A 15,324-nucleotide genomic window follows, 5' to 3' on the forward strand; every position below is an offset into this window, starting at 1 on the left:
TGGTTACTGCCCCATCTCCTACATTCCTGGCGGTACCCTGCCCAGGTAATTACACCGTCATCTGCAGGATGTTACATAGCGGTCACTGGTTACTGCCCCATCTCCTACATTCCTGGCGGTACCCTGCCCAGGTAATTACACCGTCATCTGCAGGATGTTACATAGCGGTCACTGGTTACTGCCCCATCTCCTACATTCCTGGCGGTACCCTGCCCAGGTAATTACACCGTCATCTGCAGGATGTTACATAGCGGTCACTGGTTACTGCCCCATCTCCTACATTCCTGGCGGTACCCTGCCAAGGTAATTACACCGTCATCTGCAGGATGTTACATAGCGGTCACTGGTTACTGCCCCATCTCCTACATTCCTAGCGGTACCCTGCCCAGGTAATTACACCGTCATCTGCATTATGTGTTACATAGCGGTCACTGGTTACTGCCCCATCTCCTACATTCCTGGCGGTACCCTGCCCAGGTGATTACACCGTCATCTGCAGGATGTTACATAGCGGTCACTGGTTACTGCCCCATCTCCTACATTCCTGGCGGTACCCTGCCCAGGTAATTACACCGTCATCTGCAGGATGTTACATAGCGGTCACTGGTTACTGCCCCATCTCCTACATTCCTGGCGGTACCCTGCCCAGGTAATTACACCGTCATCTGCAGGATGTTACATAGCGGTCACTGGTTACTGCCCCATCTCCTACATTCCTGGCGGTACCCTGCCCAGGTAATTACACCGTCATCTGCAGGATGTTACATAGCGGTCACTGGTTACTGCCCCATCTCCTACATTCCTGGCGGTACCCTGCCCAGGTAATTACACCGTCATCTGCAGGATGTTACATAGCGGTCACTGGTTACTGCCCCATCTCCTACATTCCTGGCGGTACCCTGCCCAGGTAATTACACCGTCATCTGCAGGATGTTACATAGCGGTCACTGGTTACTGCCCCATCTCCTACATTCCTGGCGGTACCCTGCCCAGGTAATTACACCGTCATCTGCAGGATGTTACATAGCGGTCACTGGTTACTGCCCCATCTCCTACATTCCTAGCGGTACCCTGCCCAGGTAATTACACCGTCATCTGCATTATGTGTTACATAGCGGTCACTGGTTACTGCCCCATCTCCTACATTCCTGGCGGTACCCTGCCCAGGTAATTACACCGTCATCTGCAGGATGTTACATAGCGGTCACTGGTTACTGCCCCATCTCCTACATTCCTGGCGGTACCCTGCCCAGGTAATTACACCGTCATCTGCAGGATGTTACATAGAGGTCACTGGTTACTGCCCCATCTCCTACATTCCTGGCGGTACCCTGCCCAGGTAATTACACCGTCATCTGCAGGATGTTACATAGCGGTCACTGGTTACTGCCCATCTCCTACATTCCTGGCGGTACCCCTGCCCAGGTAATTACACCGTCATCTGCAGGATGTTACATAGCGGTCACTGGTTACTGCCCCATCTCCTACATTCCTGGCGGTACCCTGCCCAGGTAATTACACCGTCATCTGCAGGATGTTACATAGCGGTCACTGGTTACTGCCCCATCTCCTACATTCCTGGCGGTACCCTGCCCAGGTAATTACACCGTCATCTGCAGGATGTTACATAGCGGTCACTGGTTACTGCCCCATCTCCTACATTCCTGGCGGTACCCTGCCCAGGTAATTACACCGTCATCTGCAGGATGTTACATAGCGGTCACTGGTTACTGCCCCATCTCCTACATTCCTAGCGGTACCCTGCCCAGGTAATTACACCGTCATCTGCAGGATGTTACATAGCGGTCACTGGTTACTGCCCCATCTCCTACATTCCTGGCGGTACCCTGCCCAGGTAATTACACCGTCATCTGCAGGATGTTACATAGCGGTCACTGGTTACTGCCCCATCTCCTACATTCCTGGCGGTACCCTGCCCAGGTAATTACACCGTCATCTGCAGGATGTTACATAGCGGTCACTGGTTACTGCCCCATCTCCTACATTCCTGGCGGTACCCTGCCCAGGTAATTACACCGTCATCTGCAGGATGTTACATAGCGGTCACTGGTTACTGCCCCATCTCCTACATTCCTGGCGGTACCCTGCCCAGGTAATTACACCGTCATCTGCAGGATGTTACATAGCGGTCACTGGTTACTGCCCCATCTCCTACATTCCTGGCGGTACCCTGCCCAGGTAATTACATCGTCATCTGCAGGATGTTACATAGCGGTCACTGGTTACTGCCCCATCTCCTACATTCCTGGCGGTACCCTGCCCAGGTAATTACACCGTCATCTGCAGGATGTTACATAGCGGTCACTGGTTACTGCCCCATCTCCTACATTCCTGGCGGTACCCTGCCCAGGTAATTACACCGTCATCTGCAGGATGTGTTACATAGCGGTCACTGGTTACTGCCCCATCTCCTACATTCCTGGCGGTACCCTGCCCAGGTAATTACACCGTCATCTGCAGGATGTTACATAGCGGTCACTGGTTACTGCCCATCTCCTACATTCCTGGCGGTACCCTGCCCAGGTAATTACACCGTCATCTGCAGGATGTTACATAGAGGTCACTGGTTACTGCCCCATCTCCTACATTCCTGGCGGTACTCTGCCCAGGGTAATTACACCGTCATCTGCAGGATGTTACATAGCGGTCACTGGTTACTGCCCCATCTCCTACATTCCTGGCGGTACCCTGCCCAGGTAATTACACCGTCATCTGCAGGATGTTACATAGCGGTCACTGGTTACTGCCCCATCTCCTACATTCTGGCGGTACCCTGCCCAGGTAATTACACCGTCATCTGCAGGATGTTACATAGCGGTCACTGGTTACTGCCCCATCTCCTACATTCCTGGCGGTACCTGCCCAGGTAATTACACACCGTCATCTGCAGGATGTTTACATAGCGGTCACTGGTTACTGCCCCATCTCCTACATTCCTGGCGGTACCCTGCCCAGGTAATTACACCGTCATCTGCAGGATGTTACATAGCGGTCACTGGTTACTGCCCCATCTCCTACATTCCTGGCGGTACCCCTGCCCAGGTAATTACACCGTCATCTGCAGGATGTTACATAGCGGTCACTGGTTACTGCCCCATCTCCTACATTCCTGGCGGTACCCTGCCCAGGTAATTACACCGTCATCTGCAGGATGTTACATAGCGGTCACTGGTTACTGCCCCATCTCCTACATTCCTGGCGGTACCCTGCCCAGGTAATTACACCGTCATCTGCAGGATGTTACATAGCGGTCACTGGTTACTGCCCCATCTCCTACATTCCTGGCGGTACCCTGCCCAGGTAATTACACCGTCATCTGCAGGATGTTACATAGCGGTCACTGGTTACTGCCCCATCTCCTACATTCCTGGCGGTACCCTGCCCAGGTAATTACACCGTCATCTGCAGGATGTTACATAGAGGTCACTGGTTACTGCCCCATCTCCTACATTCCTAGCGGTACCCTGCCCAGGTAATTACACCGTCATCTGCAGGATGTTACATAGCGGTCACTGGTTACTGCCCCATCTCCTACATTCCTGGCGGTACCCTGCCAAGGTAATTACACCGTCATCTGCAGGATGTTACATAGTGGTCACTGGTTACTGCCCCATCTCCTACATTCCTGGCGGTACCCTGCCCAGGTAATTACACCGTCATCTGCAGGATGTTACATAGCGGTCACTGGTTACTGCCCCATCTCCTACATTCCTGGCGGTACCCCTGCCCAGGTAATTACACCGTCATCTGCAGGATGTTACATAGCGGTCACTGGTTACTGCCCCATCTCCTACATTCCTGGCGGTACCCTGCCCAGGTAATTACACCGTCATCTGCAGGATGTTACATAGCGGTCACTGTTACTGCCCCATCTCCTACATTCCTGGCGGTACCCTGCCCAGGTAATTACACCGTCATCTGCAGGATGTGTTACATAGCGGTCACTGGTTACTGCCCATCTCCTACATTCCTAGCGGTACCCTGCCCAGGTAATTACACCGTCATCTGCAGGATGTACATAGCGGTCACTGGTTACTGCCCCATCTCCTACATTCCTGGCGGTACCCTGCCCAGGTAATTACACCGTCATCTGCAGGATGTTACATAGCGGTCACTGGTTACTGCCCATCTCCTACATTCCTGGCGGTACTCTGCCAAGGTAATTACACCGTCATCTGCCAGGATGTTACATAGCGGTCACTGGTTACTGCCCCATCTCCTACATTCCTGCGGTACCCTGCCCAGGTAATTACACCGTCATCTGCAGGATGTTACATAGCGGTCACTGGTTACTGCCCCATCTCCTACATTCCTGGCGGGTACCCTGCCCAGGTAATTACAACCGTCATCTGCAGGATGTTACATAGGCGGTCACTGGTTACTGCCCCATCTCCTACATTCCTGGCGGTACTCCTGCCCAGGTAATTACACCGTCATCTGCAGGATGTTACATAGCGGTCACTGGTTACTGCCCCATCTCCTACATTCCTGGCGGTACTCTGCCAGGCAGGGTAATTACAATCCGTCATCTGCAGGATGTTACATAGCGGTCACTGGTTACTGCCCCATCTCCTACATTCCTGGCGGTACCCTGCCCAGGTAATTACACCGTCATCTGCAGGATGTTACATAGAGGTCACTGGTTACTGCCCCATCTCCTACATTCCTGGCGGTACCCTGCCCAGGTAATTACACCGTCATCTGCAGGATGTTACATAGCGGTCACTGGTTACTGCCCCATCTCCTACATTCCTGGCGGTACCCTGCCCAGGTAATTACACCGTCATCTGCAGGATGTTACATAGCGGTCACTGGTTACTGCCCATCTCCTACATTCCTGGCGGTACCCTGCCCAGGTAATTACAACCGTCATCTGCAGGATGTTACATAGCGGTCACTGGTTACTGCCCCAATCTCCTACATTCCTGGCGGTACCCTGCCCAGGTAATTACACCGTCATCTGCAGGATGTTACATAGCGGTCACTGCCCATCTCCTACATTCCTGGCGGTACCCTGCCCAGGTAATTACACCGTCATCTGCAGGATGTTACATAGCGGTCACTGGTTACTGCCCCATCTCCTACATTCCTGGCGGTACCCTGCCCAGGTAATTACACCGTCATCTGCAGGATGTTACATAGCGGTCACTGGTTACTGCCCCATCTCCTACATTCCTGGCGGTACCCTGCCCAGGTAATTAACACCGTCATCTGCAGGATGTTACATAGCGGGTCACTGGTTACTGCCCCATCTCCTACATTCCTGGCGGTACCCTGCCCAGGTAATTACACCGTCATCTGCAGGATGTTACATAGCGGTCACTGGTTCACTGCCCCATCTCCTACATTCCTGGCGGTACCCTGCCAGGTAATTACACCGTCATCTGCAGGATGTTACATAGTGGTCACTGGTTACTGCCCCATCTCCTACATTCCTGGCGGTACCCTGCCCAGGTAATTACACCGTCATCTGCAGGATGTGTTACATAGCGGTCACTGGTTACTGCCCCATCTCCTACATTCCTGGCGGTACCCTGCCCAGGTAATTACACCGTCATCTGCAGGATGTGTTACATAGCGGTCACTGGTTACTGCCCCATCTCCTACATTCCTGGCGGTACCCTGCCCAGGTAATTACACCGTCATCTGCAGGATGTTACATAGCGGTCACTGGTTACTGCCCCATCTCCTACATTCCTGGCGGTACCCTGCCCAGGTAATTACACCGTCATCTGCAGGATGTTACATAGCGGTCACTGGTTACTGCCCCATCTCCTACATTCCTGGCGGTACCCTGCCCAGGTAATTACACCGTCATCTGCAGGATGTTACATAGCGGTCACTGGTTACTGCCCCATCTCCTACATTCCTGGCGGTACCCTGCCCAGGTAATTACACCGTCATCTGCAGGATGTTACATAGCGGTCACTGGTTACTGCCCCATCTCCTACATTCCTGGCGGTACCCTGCCCAGGTAATTACACCGTCATCTGCAGGATGTGTTACATAGCGGTCACTGGTTACTGCCCCATCTCCTACATTCCTGGCGGTACCCTGCCCAGGTAATTACACCGTCATCTGCAGGATGTTACATAGCGGTCACTGGTTACTGCCCCATCTCCTACATTCCTGGCGGTACCCTGCCCAGGTAATTACACCGTCATCTGCAGGATGTTACATAGCGGTCACTGGTTACTGCCCCATCTCCTACATTCCTGGCGGTACCCTGCCCAGGTAATTACACCGTCATCTGCAGGATGTTACATAGCGGTCACTGGTTACTGCCCCATCTCCTACATTCCTGGCGGTACCCTGCCCAGGTAATTACACCGTCATCTGCAGGATGTTACATAGCGGTCACTGGTTACTGCCCCATCTCCTACATTCCTGGCGGTACCCTGCCCAGGTAATTACACCGTCATCTGCAGGATGTGTTACATAGCGGTCACTGGTTACTGCCCCATCTCCTACATTCCTGGCGGTACCCTGCCCAGGTAATTACACCGTCATCTGCAGGATGTTACATAGCGGTCACTGGTTACTGCCCCATCTCCTACATTCCTGGCGGTACCCTGCCCAGGTAATTACACCGTCATCTGCAGGATGTTACATAGCGGTCACTGGTTACTGCCCCATCTCCTACATTCCTGGCGGTACCCTGCCCAGGTAATTACACCGTCATCTGCAGGATGTTACATAGCGGTCACTGGTTACTGCCCCATCTCCTACATTCCTGGCGGTACCCTGCCCAGGTAATTACACCGTCATCTGCATTATGTGTTACATAGCGGTCACTGGTTACTGCCCCATCTCCTACATTCCTGGCGGTACCCTGCCCAGGTAATTACACCGTCATCTGCAGGATGTTACATAGCGGTCACTGGTTACTGCCCCATCTCCTACATTCCTGGCGGTACCCTGCCCAGGTAATTACACCGTCATCTGCAGGATGTTACATAGGGGTCACTGGTTACTGCCCCATCTCCTACATTCCTGGCGGTACCCTGCCCAGGTAATTACACCGTCATCTGCAGGATGTTACATAGCGGTCACTGGTTACTGCCCCATCTCCTACATTCCTGGCGGTACCCTGCCCAGGTAATTACACCGTCATCTGCAGGATGTTACATAGCGGTCACTGGTTACTGCCCCATCTCCTACATTCCTGGCGGTACCCTGCCCAGGTAATTACACCGTCATCTGCAGGATGTTACATAGCGGTCACTGGTTACTGCCCCATCTCCTACATTCCTGGCGGTACCCTGCCCAGGTAATTACACCGTCATCTGCAGGATGTTACATAGCGGTCACTGGTTACTGCCCCATCTCCTACATTCCTGGCGGTACCCTGCCCAGGTAATTACACCGTCATCTGCAGGATGTTACATAGCGGTCACTGGTTACTGCCCCATCTCCTACATTCCTGGCGGTACCCTGCCCAGGTAATTACACCGTCATCTGCAGGATGTTACATAGCGGTCACTGGTTACTGCCCCATCTCCTACATTCCTGGCGGTACCCTGCCCAGGTAATTACACCGTCATCTGCAGGATGTTACATAGCGGTCACTGGTTACTGCCCCATCTCCTACATTCCTGGCGGTACCCTGCCCAGGTAATTACACCGTCATCTGCAGGATGTTACATAGCGGTCACTGGTTACTGCCCCATCTCCTACATTCCTGGCGGTACCCTGCCCAGGTAATTACACCGTCATCTGCAGGATGTTACATAGCGGTCACTGGTTACTGCCCCATCTCCTACATTCCTGGCGGTACCCTGCCCAGGTAATTACACCGTCATCTGCAGGATGTTACATAGCGGTCACTGGTTACTGCCCCATCTCCTACATTCCTGGCGGTACCCTGCCCAGGTAATTACACCGTCATCTGCAGGATGTTACATAGCGGTCACTGGTTACTGCCCCATCTCCTACATTCCTGGCGGTACCCTGCCCAGGTAATTACACCGTCATCTGCAGGATGTGTTACATAGCGGTCACTGGTTACTGCCCCATCTCCTACATTCCTGGCGGTACCCTGCCCAGGTAATTACACCGTCATCTGCAGGATGTGTTACATAGCGGTCACTGGTTACTGCCCCATCTCCTACATTCCTGGCGGTACCCTGCCCAGGTAATTACACCGTCATCTGCAGGATGTTACATAGCGGTCACTGGTTACTGCCCCATCTCCTACATTCCTGGCGGTACCCTGCCCAGGTAATTACACCGTCATCTGCAGGATGTTACATAGCGGTCACTGGTTACTGCCCCATCTCCTACATTCCTGGCGGTACCCTGCCCAGGTAATTACACCGTCATCTGCAGGATGTTACATAGGGTTCACTGGTTACTGCCCCATCTCCTACATTCCTGGCGGTACCCTGCCCAGGTAATTACACCGTCATCTGCAGGATGTTACATAGCGGTCACTGGTTACTGCCCCATCTCCTACATTCCTAGCGGTACCCTGCCCAGGTAATTACACCGTCATCTGCAGGATGTTACATAGCGGTCACTGGTCACTGCCCCATCTCCTACATTCCTGGCGGTACCCTGCCCAGGTAATTACATCGTCATCTGCAGGATGTTACATAGCGGTCACTGGTTACTGCCCCATCTCCTACATTCCTGGCGGTACCCTGCCCAGGTAATTACACCGTCATCTGCAGGATGTGTTACATAGCGGTCACTGGTTACTGCCCCATCTCCTACATTCCTGGCGGTACCCTGCCCAGGTAATTACACCGTCATCTGCAGGATGTTACATAGCGGTCACTGGTTACTGCCCAATCTCCTACATTCCTGGCGGTACCCTGCCCAGGTAATTACACCGTCATCTGCAGGATGTTACATAGCGGTCACTGGTTACTGCCCCATCTCCTACATTCCTGGCGGTACCCTGCCCAGGTAATTACACCGTCATCTGCAGGATGTTACATAGCGGTCACTGGTTACTGCCCCATCTCCTACATTCCTGGCGGTACCCTGCCCAGGTAATTACACCGTCATCTGCAGGATGTTACATAGCGGTCACTGGTTACTGCCCCATCTCCTACATTCCTGGCGGTACCCTGCCCAGGTAATTACACCGTCATCTGCAGGATGTTACATAGCGGTCACTGGTTACTGCCCCATCTCCTACATTCCTGGCGGTACCCTGCCCAGGTAATTACACCGTCATCTGCAGGATGTTACATAGCGGTCACTGGTTACTGCCCCATCTCCTACATTCCTGGCGGTACCCTGCCCAGGTAATTACACCGTCATCTGCAGGATGTTACATAGCGGTCACTGGTTACTGCCCCATCTCCTACATTCCTGGCGGTACCCTGCCCAGGTAATTACACCGTCATCTGCAGGATGTTACATAGCGGTCACTGGTTACTGCCCCATCTCCTACATTCCTGGCGGTACCCTGCCCAGGTAATTACACCGTCATCTGCAGGATGTTACATAGTGGTCACTGGTTACTGCCCCATCTCCTACATTCCTGGCGGTACTCTGCTCAGGTAATTACACCGTCATCTGCAGGATGTTACATAGTGGTCACTGGTTACTGCCCCATCTCCAACATTCCTGGTGGTACCCTGCCCAGGTAATTACACCGGCATCTGCAGGATGTTACATAGTGGTCACTGGTTACTGCCCCATCTCCTACATTCCTGGCGGTACCCTGCCCAGGTAATTACACCGTCATCTGCAGGATGTTACATAGCGGTCACTGGTTACTGCCCCATCTCCTACATTCCTGGCGGTACCCTGCCCAGGTAATTACACCGTCATCTGCATTATGTGTTACATAGCGGTCACTGGTTACTGCCCCATCTCCTATATTCCTGGCAGTACCCTGCCCAGACAGCCTTTTCTTTATAAGCCAGGTGGGGGAAGGGTTCCTAGTGCAGTGGTTGGATACAGGGACGGGTGACGATAAGGTACAGATACAATACGTGGCTCTTCCACGTCTCTAGCTGTGTTCTGTGGTCGGTCATCGCGTAATAACACCTGTTATGTATTATGTGGAGGTGGGAGGTGATCTGATTCTTATTTTATCTCCTATCCCCAGGACAGTCAAGGTGCCGACCTCTCCATAGGGGCGTGTCTAAATGGTATCTTCGTGAGACACAAGAATGGCCGGCCGCCCGTCGTGTTCCGGTGAGTGTCTGCGTTGTGTGCGCAAATTAATCAGAATAATACAAATTGTAATAAATCCTTCCAAAACTAGAACTTGAGCCGCAGGAGGAGGGGCAGGTGTTGGCCAGCGGACTGTCTTCATGGTGGCTGCAAGTCTCCCATGGCGTAATCTCATTCACGCTTGCCTTAGCGCTTACCCTACATCATAATGATGTCCGTTATCTGGGTCCCGATGAGACACATCTGCGAGTTGCGCGCGTCATGCCTTCCTATTCCAGTTTCTTTATCTTTATTTTTGCAGCTATTATGTACGATTGTCAGGCCATGTTTAAGGGTTTTTTTTGTATGCAAATAAAAAATTGCTGCCCCCACCTGAGAAGCTGCAATTATATATATATATGTGTGTGTGTGTGTGTGTGTGTGTGTGTGTGTGTGTATATATATATATATATATATATATATATATATATATATAAATTATATGTGTATATTTGCTTATTTACATGGCTTTGTAATAATGAAACCTCGCGTTGCCTGGATGACATCATAAGATACTCCCCAGGCAGCGGGAGTTCTGCATCGCTAGCGAGTTCCAGTGTTGCCGGTGGAAGTGGTGCTTGTTTTGGCGCTGTCGCCTGTGATGTAGCTCATGTATACGGCTGTAGTGCGTTTCTCCAGCCCTGGAATCATTGCTGCCTGATCTTCCGTCTGCAGGTGGCTGGATATCGCTAACATGTCGCACAACAAATCTTTCTTCACGCTGGAGTTGGCCAGTAAAGAGGAGACCATCCAGTTCCAGACCGTGAGTCTCTCCTCTACCTTTATATTGTTTTTTCCTGTTATGTTATTATGCAGCGTGAGCTGCTGTCGGAGGCTGAGCGCGATGGTTCTGCGGATGAGGGGCGATGTGTTCTGCGGATGAGGGGCGATGTGTTCTGCGGATGGGGGGCGATGTGTGTGCCTTAGACGTAGGATCTGTTACCTGGGCAAACAGGGATCTCCAAAAACTAGAAAAAGTATTTTTATTGACTTGACCCCTGAAAGCGTCCTCCTACAGTCACTATCAGGATGAAACGCCGGGGTCAGCCTGGGTCACTATCAGGAGGAAACGCCGGGGTCAGCCTGGGTCACTATCAGGAGGAAACGCCGGGGTCAGCCTGGGTCACTGTCAGGAGGAAACGCCGGGGTCAGCCTGGGTCACTGTCAGGAGGAAACGCCGGGGTCAGCCTGGGTCACTATCAGGAGGAAACGCCGGGATCAGCCTGGGTCACTGTCAGGAGGAAACGCCGGGGTCAGCCTGGGTCACTGTCAGGAGGAAACGCCGGGGTCAGCCTTGGTCACTATCAGGAGGAAACGCCCGGGTCAGCCTGGGTCACTGTCAGGAGGAAACGCCGGGGTCAGCCTGGGTCACTGTCAGGAGGAAACGCCGGGGTCAGCCTGGGTCACTGTCAGGAGGAAACGCCGGGGGTCAGCCTGGGTCACTGTCAGGAGGAAATGCCGGGGTCAGCCTGGGTCACTATCAGGAGGAAACGCCAGGGTCAGCCTGGGTCACTATCAGGAGGAAACGCCGGGGTCAGCCTGGGTCACTATCGGGAGGAAACGCCGGGGTCAGCCTGGGTCACTATCGGGAGGAAACAGTCAGGGTCAGCCTGGGTCACTGTCGGGAGGAAAAGGCGGGGGTCAGCCGGGGTCACTGTCGGGAGGAAAAGGCGGGGTCAGCCTGGGTCACTGTCAGGAGGAAACGCCGGGGTCAGCCTGGGTCACTATCAGGAGGAAACGCCGGGGTCAGCCTGGGTCACTGTCCGGAGGAAACGCCGGGGTCACTGTCGGGAGGAAAAGGCGGGGTCAGCCTGGGTCACTGTCAGGAGGAAAAGGCGGGGGTCAGCCGGGGTCAGGAAAAGGTTCGGGGTCACTGTCAGGAGGAATAGGCGGGGTCACCCGGGGTCAGGAGACTGCTCATTTTAACCATACACTTGTGATTAATATCATGTGATCCAGGTACACACTGGAGCGATATTGGCTGATAATTGTATAGTGTGTAGCTACTTCTACTACTAAGTATTTTGGAAGCTAGAAAGTTCCTCCCAACATTAGCCTCCTGGGAATTGGGGCAAATGGGCAGAGGCACAACACTTCAGGGGGGAGGGTCCTGCCACCAGGCAGGCGCAGATTGCGTCAGAAGGGCTAAGCCCCCCCCCCCCTTTCCATCCCCGAAATCATCCGCCCATTTCCTGCAGCACGCGCAATGTACTGAGTGCACCACCCGAGGGCAGAGTATTGGGGGACAGAGGGGGCAGGTGCTGTAATCACAGCATGAACCACACATGGGCGGTCTCCAGGTTTCCAAGGTATGCGAGTGATCTGCACTGAAGAGCTTGCAGTCAGTTTTCGCTGTGGAAGCTGTGTGTCCATTGTGCTGCGCCTGCTGTAGCAGCGTCACTCGGTACATGGATGTGGGTGTGTCCATTGTGCTGCGCCTGCTGTAGCAGCGTCACTCGGTACATGATTGTGGGTGTGTCCTGGATCTGCTGTAGCAGCGTCACTCGGTACATGGATGTGGGGTGTGTCCTGGATCTGCTGTAGCAGCGTCACTCCGTACAGGGATGTGGGGTGTGTCCTGGATCTGCTGTAGCAGCGTCACTCAGTACATGGATGTGGGTGTGTCCTGGATCTGCTGTAGCAGCGTCACTCAGTACAGGGATGTGGGGTGTGTCCTGGATCTGCTGTAGCAGCGTCACTCAGTACAGGGATGTGGGGTGTGTCCTGGATCTGCTGTAGCAGCGTCACTCAGTACATGGATGTGGGGTGTGTCCTGGATCTGCTGTAGCAGCGTCACTCGGTACATGGATGTGGGGTGTGTCCTGGATCTGCTGTAGCAGCGTCACTCAGTACAGGGATGTGGGGTGTGTCCTGGATCTGCTGTAGCAGCGTCACTCAGTACATGGATATGGGGTGTGTCCTGGATCTGCTGTAGCAGCGTCACTCGGTACATGGATGTGGGGTGTGTCCTGGATCTGCTGTAGCAGCGTTACTCGGTACAGGGATGTGGGGTGTGTCCTGGATATGCTGTAGCAGCGTCACTCGGTACATGGATGTGGGGTGTGTCCTGGATCTGCTGTAGCAGCGTAACTCGGTACAGGGATGTGGGGTGTGTCCTGGATATGCTGTAGCAGCGTCACTCAGTACATGGATGTGGGTTGTGTCCTGGATTTGCTGTAGCAGCGTCACTCAGTACATGGAGGTGGGGTGTGTCCTGGATTTGCTGTAGCAGCGTCACTCAGTACAGGGATGTGGGGTGTGTCCTGGATCTGCTGTAGCAGCGTCACTCAGTACATGGATGTGGGTGTGTCCTGGATATGCTGTAGCAGCGTCACTCAGTACATGGATGTGGGGTGTGTCCTGGATTTGCTGTAGCAGCGTCACTCAGTACATGGATGTGGGGTGTGTCCTGGATATGCTGTAGCAGCGTCACTCAGTACATGGATGTGGGGTGTGTCCTGGATTTGCTGTAGCAGCGTCACTCGGTACATGGATGTGGGGTGTGTCCTGGATCTGCTGTAGCAGCGTCACTCAGTACATGGATGTGGGTGTGTCCTGGACCTGCTGTAGCAGCGTCACTCAGTACATGGATGTGGGGTGTGTCCTGTAGCAGCGTCGCTCAGTACATGGATGTGGGGTGTGTCCTGTAGCAGCGTCGCTCAGTACATGGATGTGGGGTGTGTCCTGGATATGCTGTAGCAGCATCACTCAGTATATGGATGTGGGTTGTGTCCTGGATATGCTGTAGCAGCGTCACTCAGTACATGGATGTGGGGTGTGTCCTGGATCTGCTGTAGCAGCGTCACTCAGTACATGGATGTGGGGTGTGTCCTGGATTTGCTGTAGCAGCGTCACTCAGTACATGGATGTGGGGTGTGTCCTGGATCTGCTGTAGCAGCGTCACTCAGTACATGGATGTGGGGTGTGTCCTGGATCTGCTGTAGCAGCGTCACTCAGTACATGGATGTGGGGTGTGTCCTGGATCTGCTGTAGCAGCGTCACTCAGTACATGGGTGTGTGGTGTGTCCTGGATCTGCTGTAGCAGCGTCACTCAGTACATGGATGTGGGGTGTGTCCTGTAGCAGCGTCACTCGGTACAGGGATGTGGGGTGTGTCCTGGATATGCTGTAGCAGCGTCACTCGGTACATGGATGTGGGGTGTGTCCTGGATATGCTGTATCAGCGTCACTCAGTACATGGATGTGGGGTGTGTCCTGTAGCAGCGTCACTCGGTACAGGGATGTGGGGTGTGTCCTGGATATGCTGTAGCAGCGTCACTCGGTACATGGATGTGGGGTGTGTCCTGGATCTGCTGTAGCAGCGTCACTCAGTACATGGATGTGGGGTGTGTCCTGGATCTGCTGTAGCAGCGTCACTCGGTACATGGATGTGGGTGTGTCCTGGATCTGCTGTAGCAGCGTCACTCAGTACATGGATGTGGGGTGTGTCCTGGATCTGCTGTAGCAGCGTCACTCAGTACATGGATGTGGGGTGTGTCCTGGATCTGCTGTAGCAGCGTCACTCAGTACATGGATGTGGGGTGTGTCCTGGATCTGCTGTAGCAGCGTCACTCAGTACATGGATGTGGGGTGTGTCCTGGATCTGCTGTAGCAGCGTCACTCAGTACATGGATGTGGGGTGTGTCCTGGATCTGCTGTAGCAGCGTCACTCAGTACATGGATGTGGGGTGTGTCCTGGATCTGCTGTAGCAGCGTCACTCAGTACATGGATGTGGGGTGTGTCCTGGATATGCTGTAGCAGCGTCACTCAGTACATGGATGTGGGGTGTGTCCTGGATCTGCTGTAGCAGCGTCACTCGGTACATGGATGTGGGGTGTGTCCTGGATCTGCTGTAGCAGCGTCACTCAGTACATGGATGTGGGGTGTGTCCTGGATCTGCTGTAGCAGCGTCACTCAGTACATGGATGTGGGGTGTGTCCTGGATCTGCTGTAGCAGCGTCACTCAGTACATGGATGTGGGGTGTGTCCTGGATCTGCTGTAGCAGCGTCACTCGGTACATGGATGTGGGGTGTGTCCTGGATTTGCTGTAGCAGCGTCACTCAGTACAGGGATGTGGGGTGTGTCCTGGATCTGCTGTAGCTGCGTCACTCAGTATATGGATGTGGGGT

General features: G+C 53.5%; 1 protein-coding gene across 1 annotated transcript in view; it reads left to right on the forward strand.

Annotated features, from left to right (window-relative positions):
• PTPN21 (protein tyrosine phosphatase non-receptor type 21) overlaps positions 1-15,324 on the forward strand; it is a gene marked incomplete at its 5' end in the record, with an annotated part of 81,344 nt that overhangs the window by 33,708 nt on the left and 32,312 nt on the right. Inside the window, 2 exons of the mRNA XM_063948619.1 lie at positions 10,088-10,176; positions 10,870-10,957. Of these exons, the coding sequence (XP_063804689.1) occupies positions 10,088-10,176; positions 10,870-10,957 (177 nt within the window). The remainder of the gene's footprint in view (positions 1-10,087; positions 10,177-10,869; positions 10,958-15,324) is intronic.

This window comes from Pseudophryne corroboree, chromosome 12, assembly GCF_028390025.1.
Source record: "Pseudophryne corroboree isolate aPseCor3 chromosome 12, aPseCor3.hap2, whole genome shotgun sequence".
NCBI classification, from domain to species: domain Eukaryota; kingdom Metazoa; phylum Chordata; class Amphibia; order Anura; family Myobatrachidae; genus Pseudophryne; species Pseudophryne corroboree.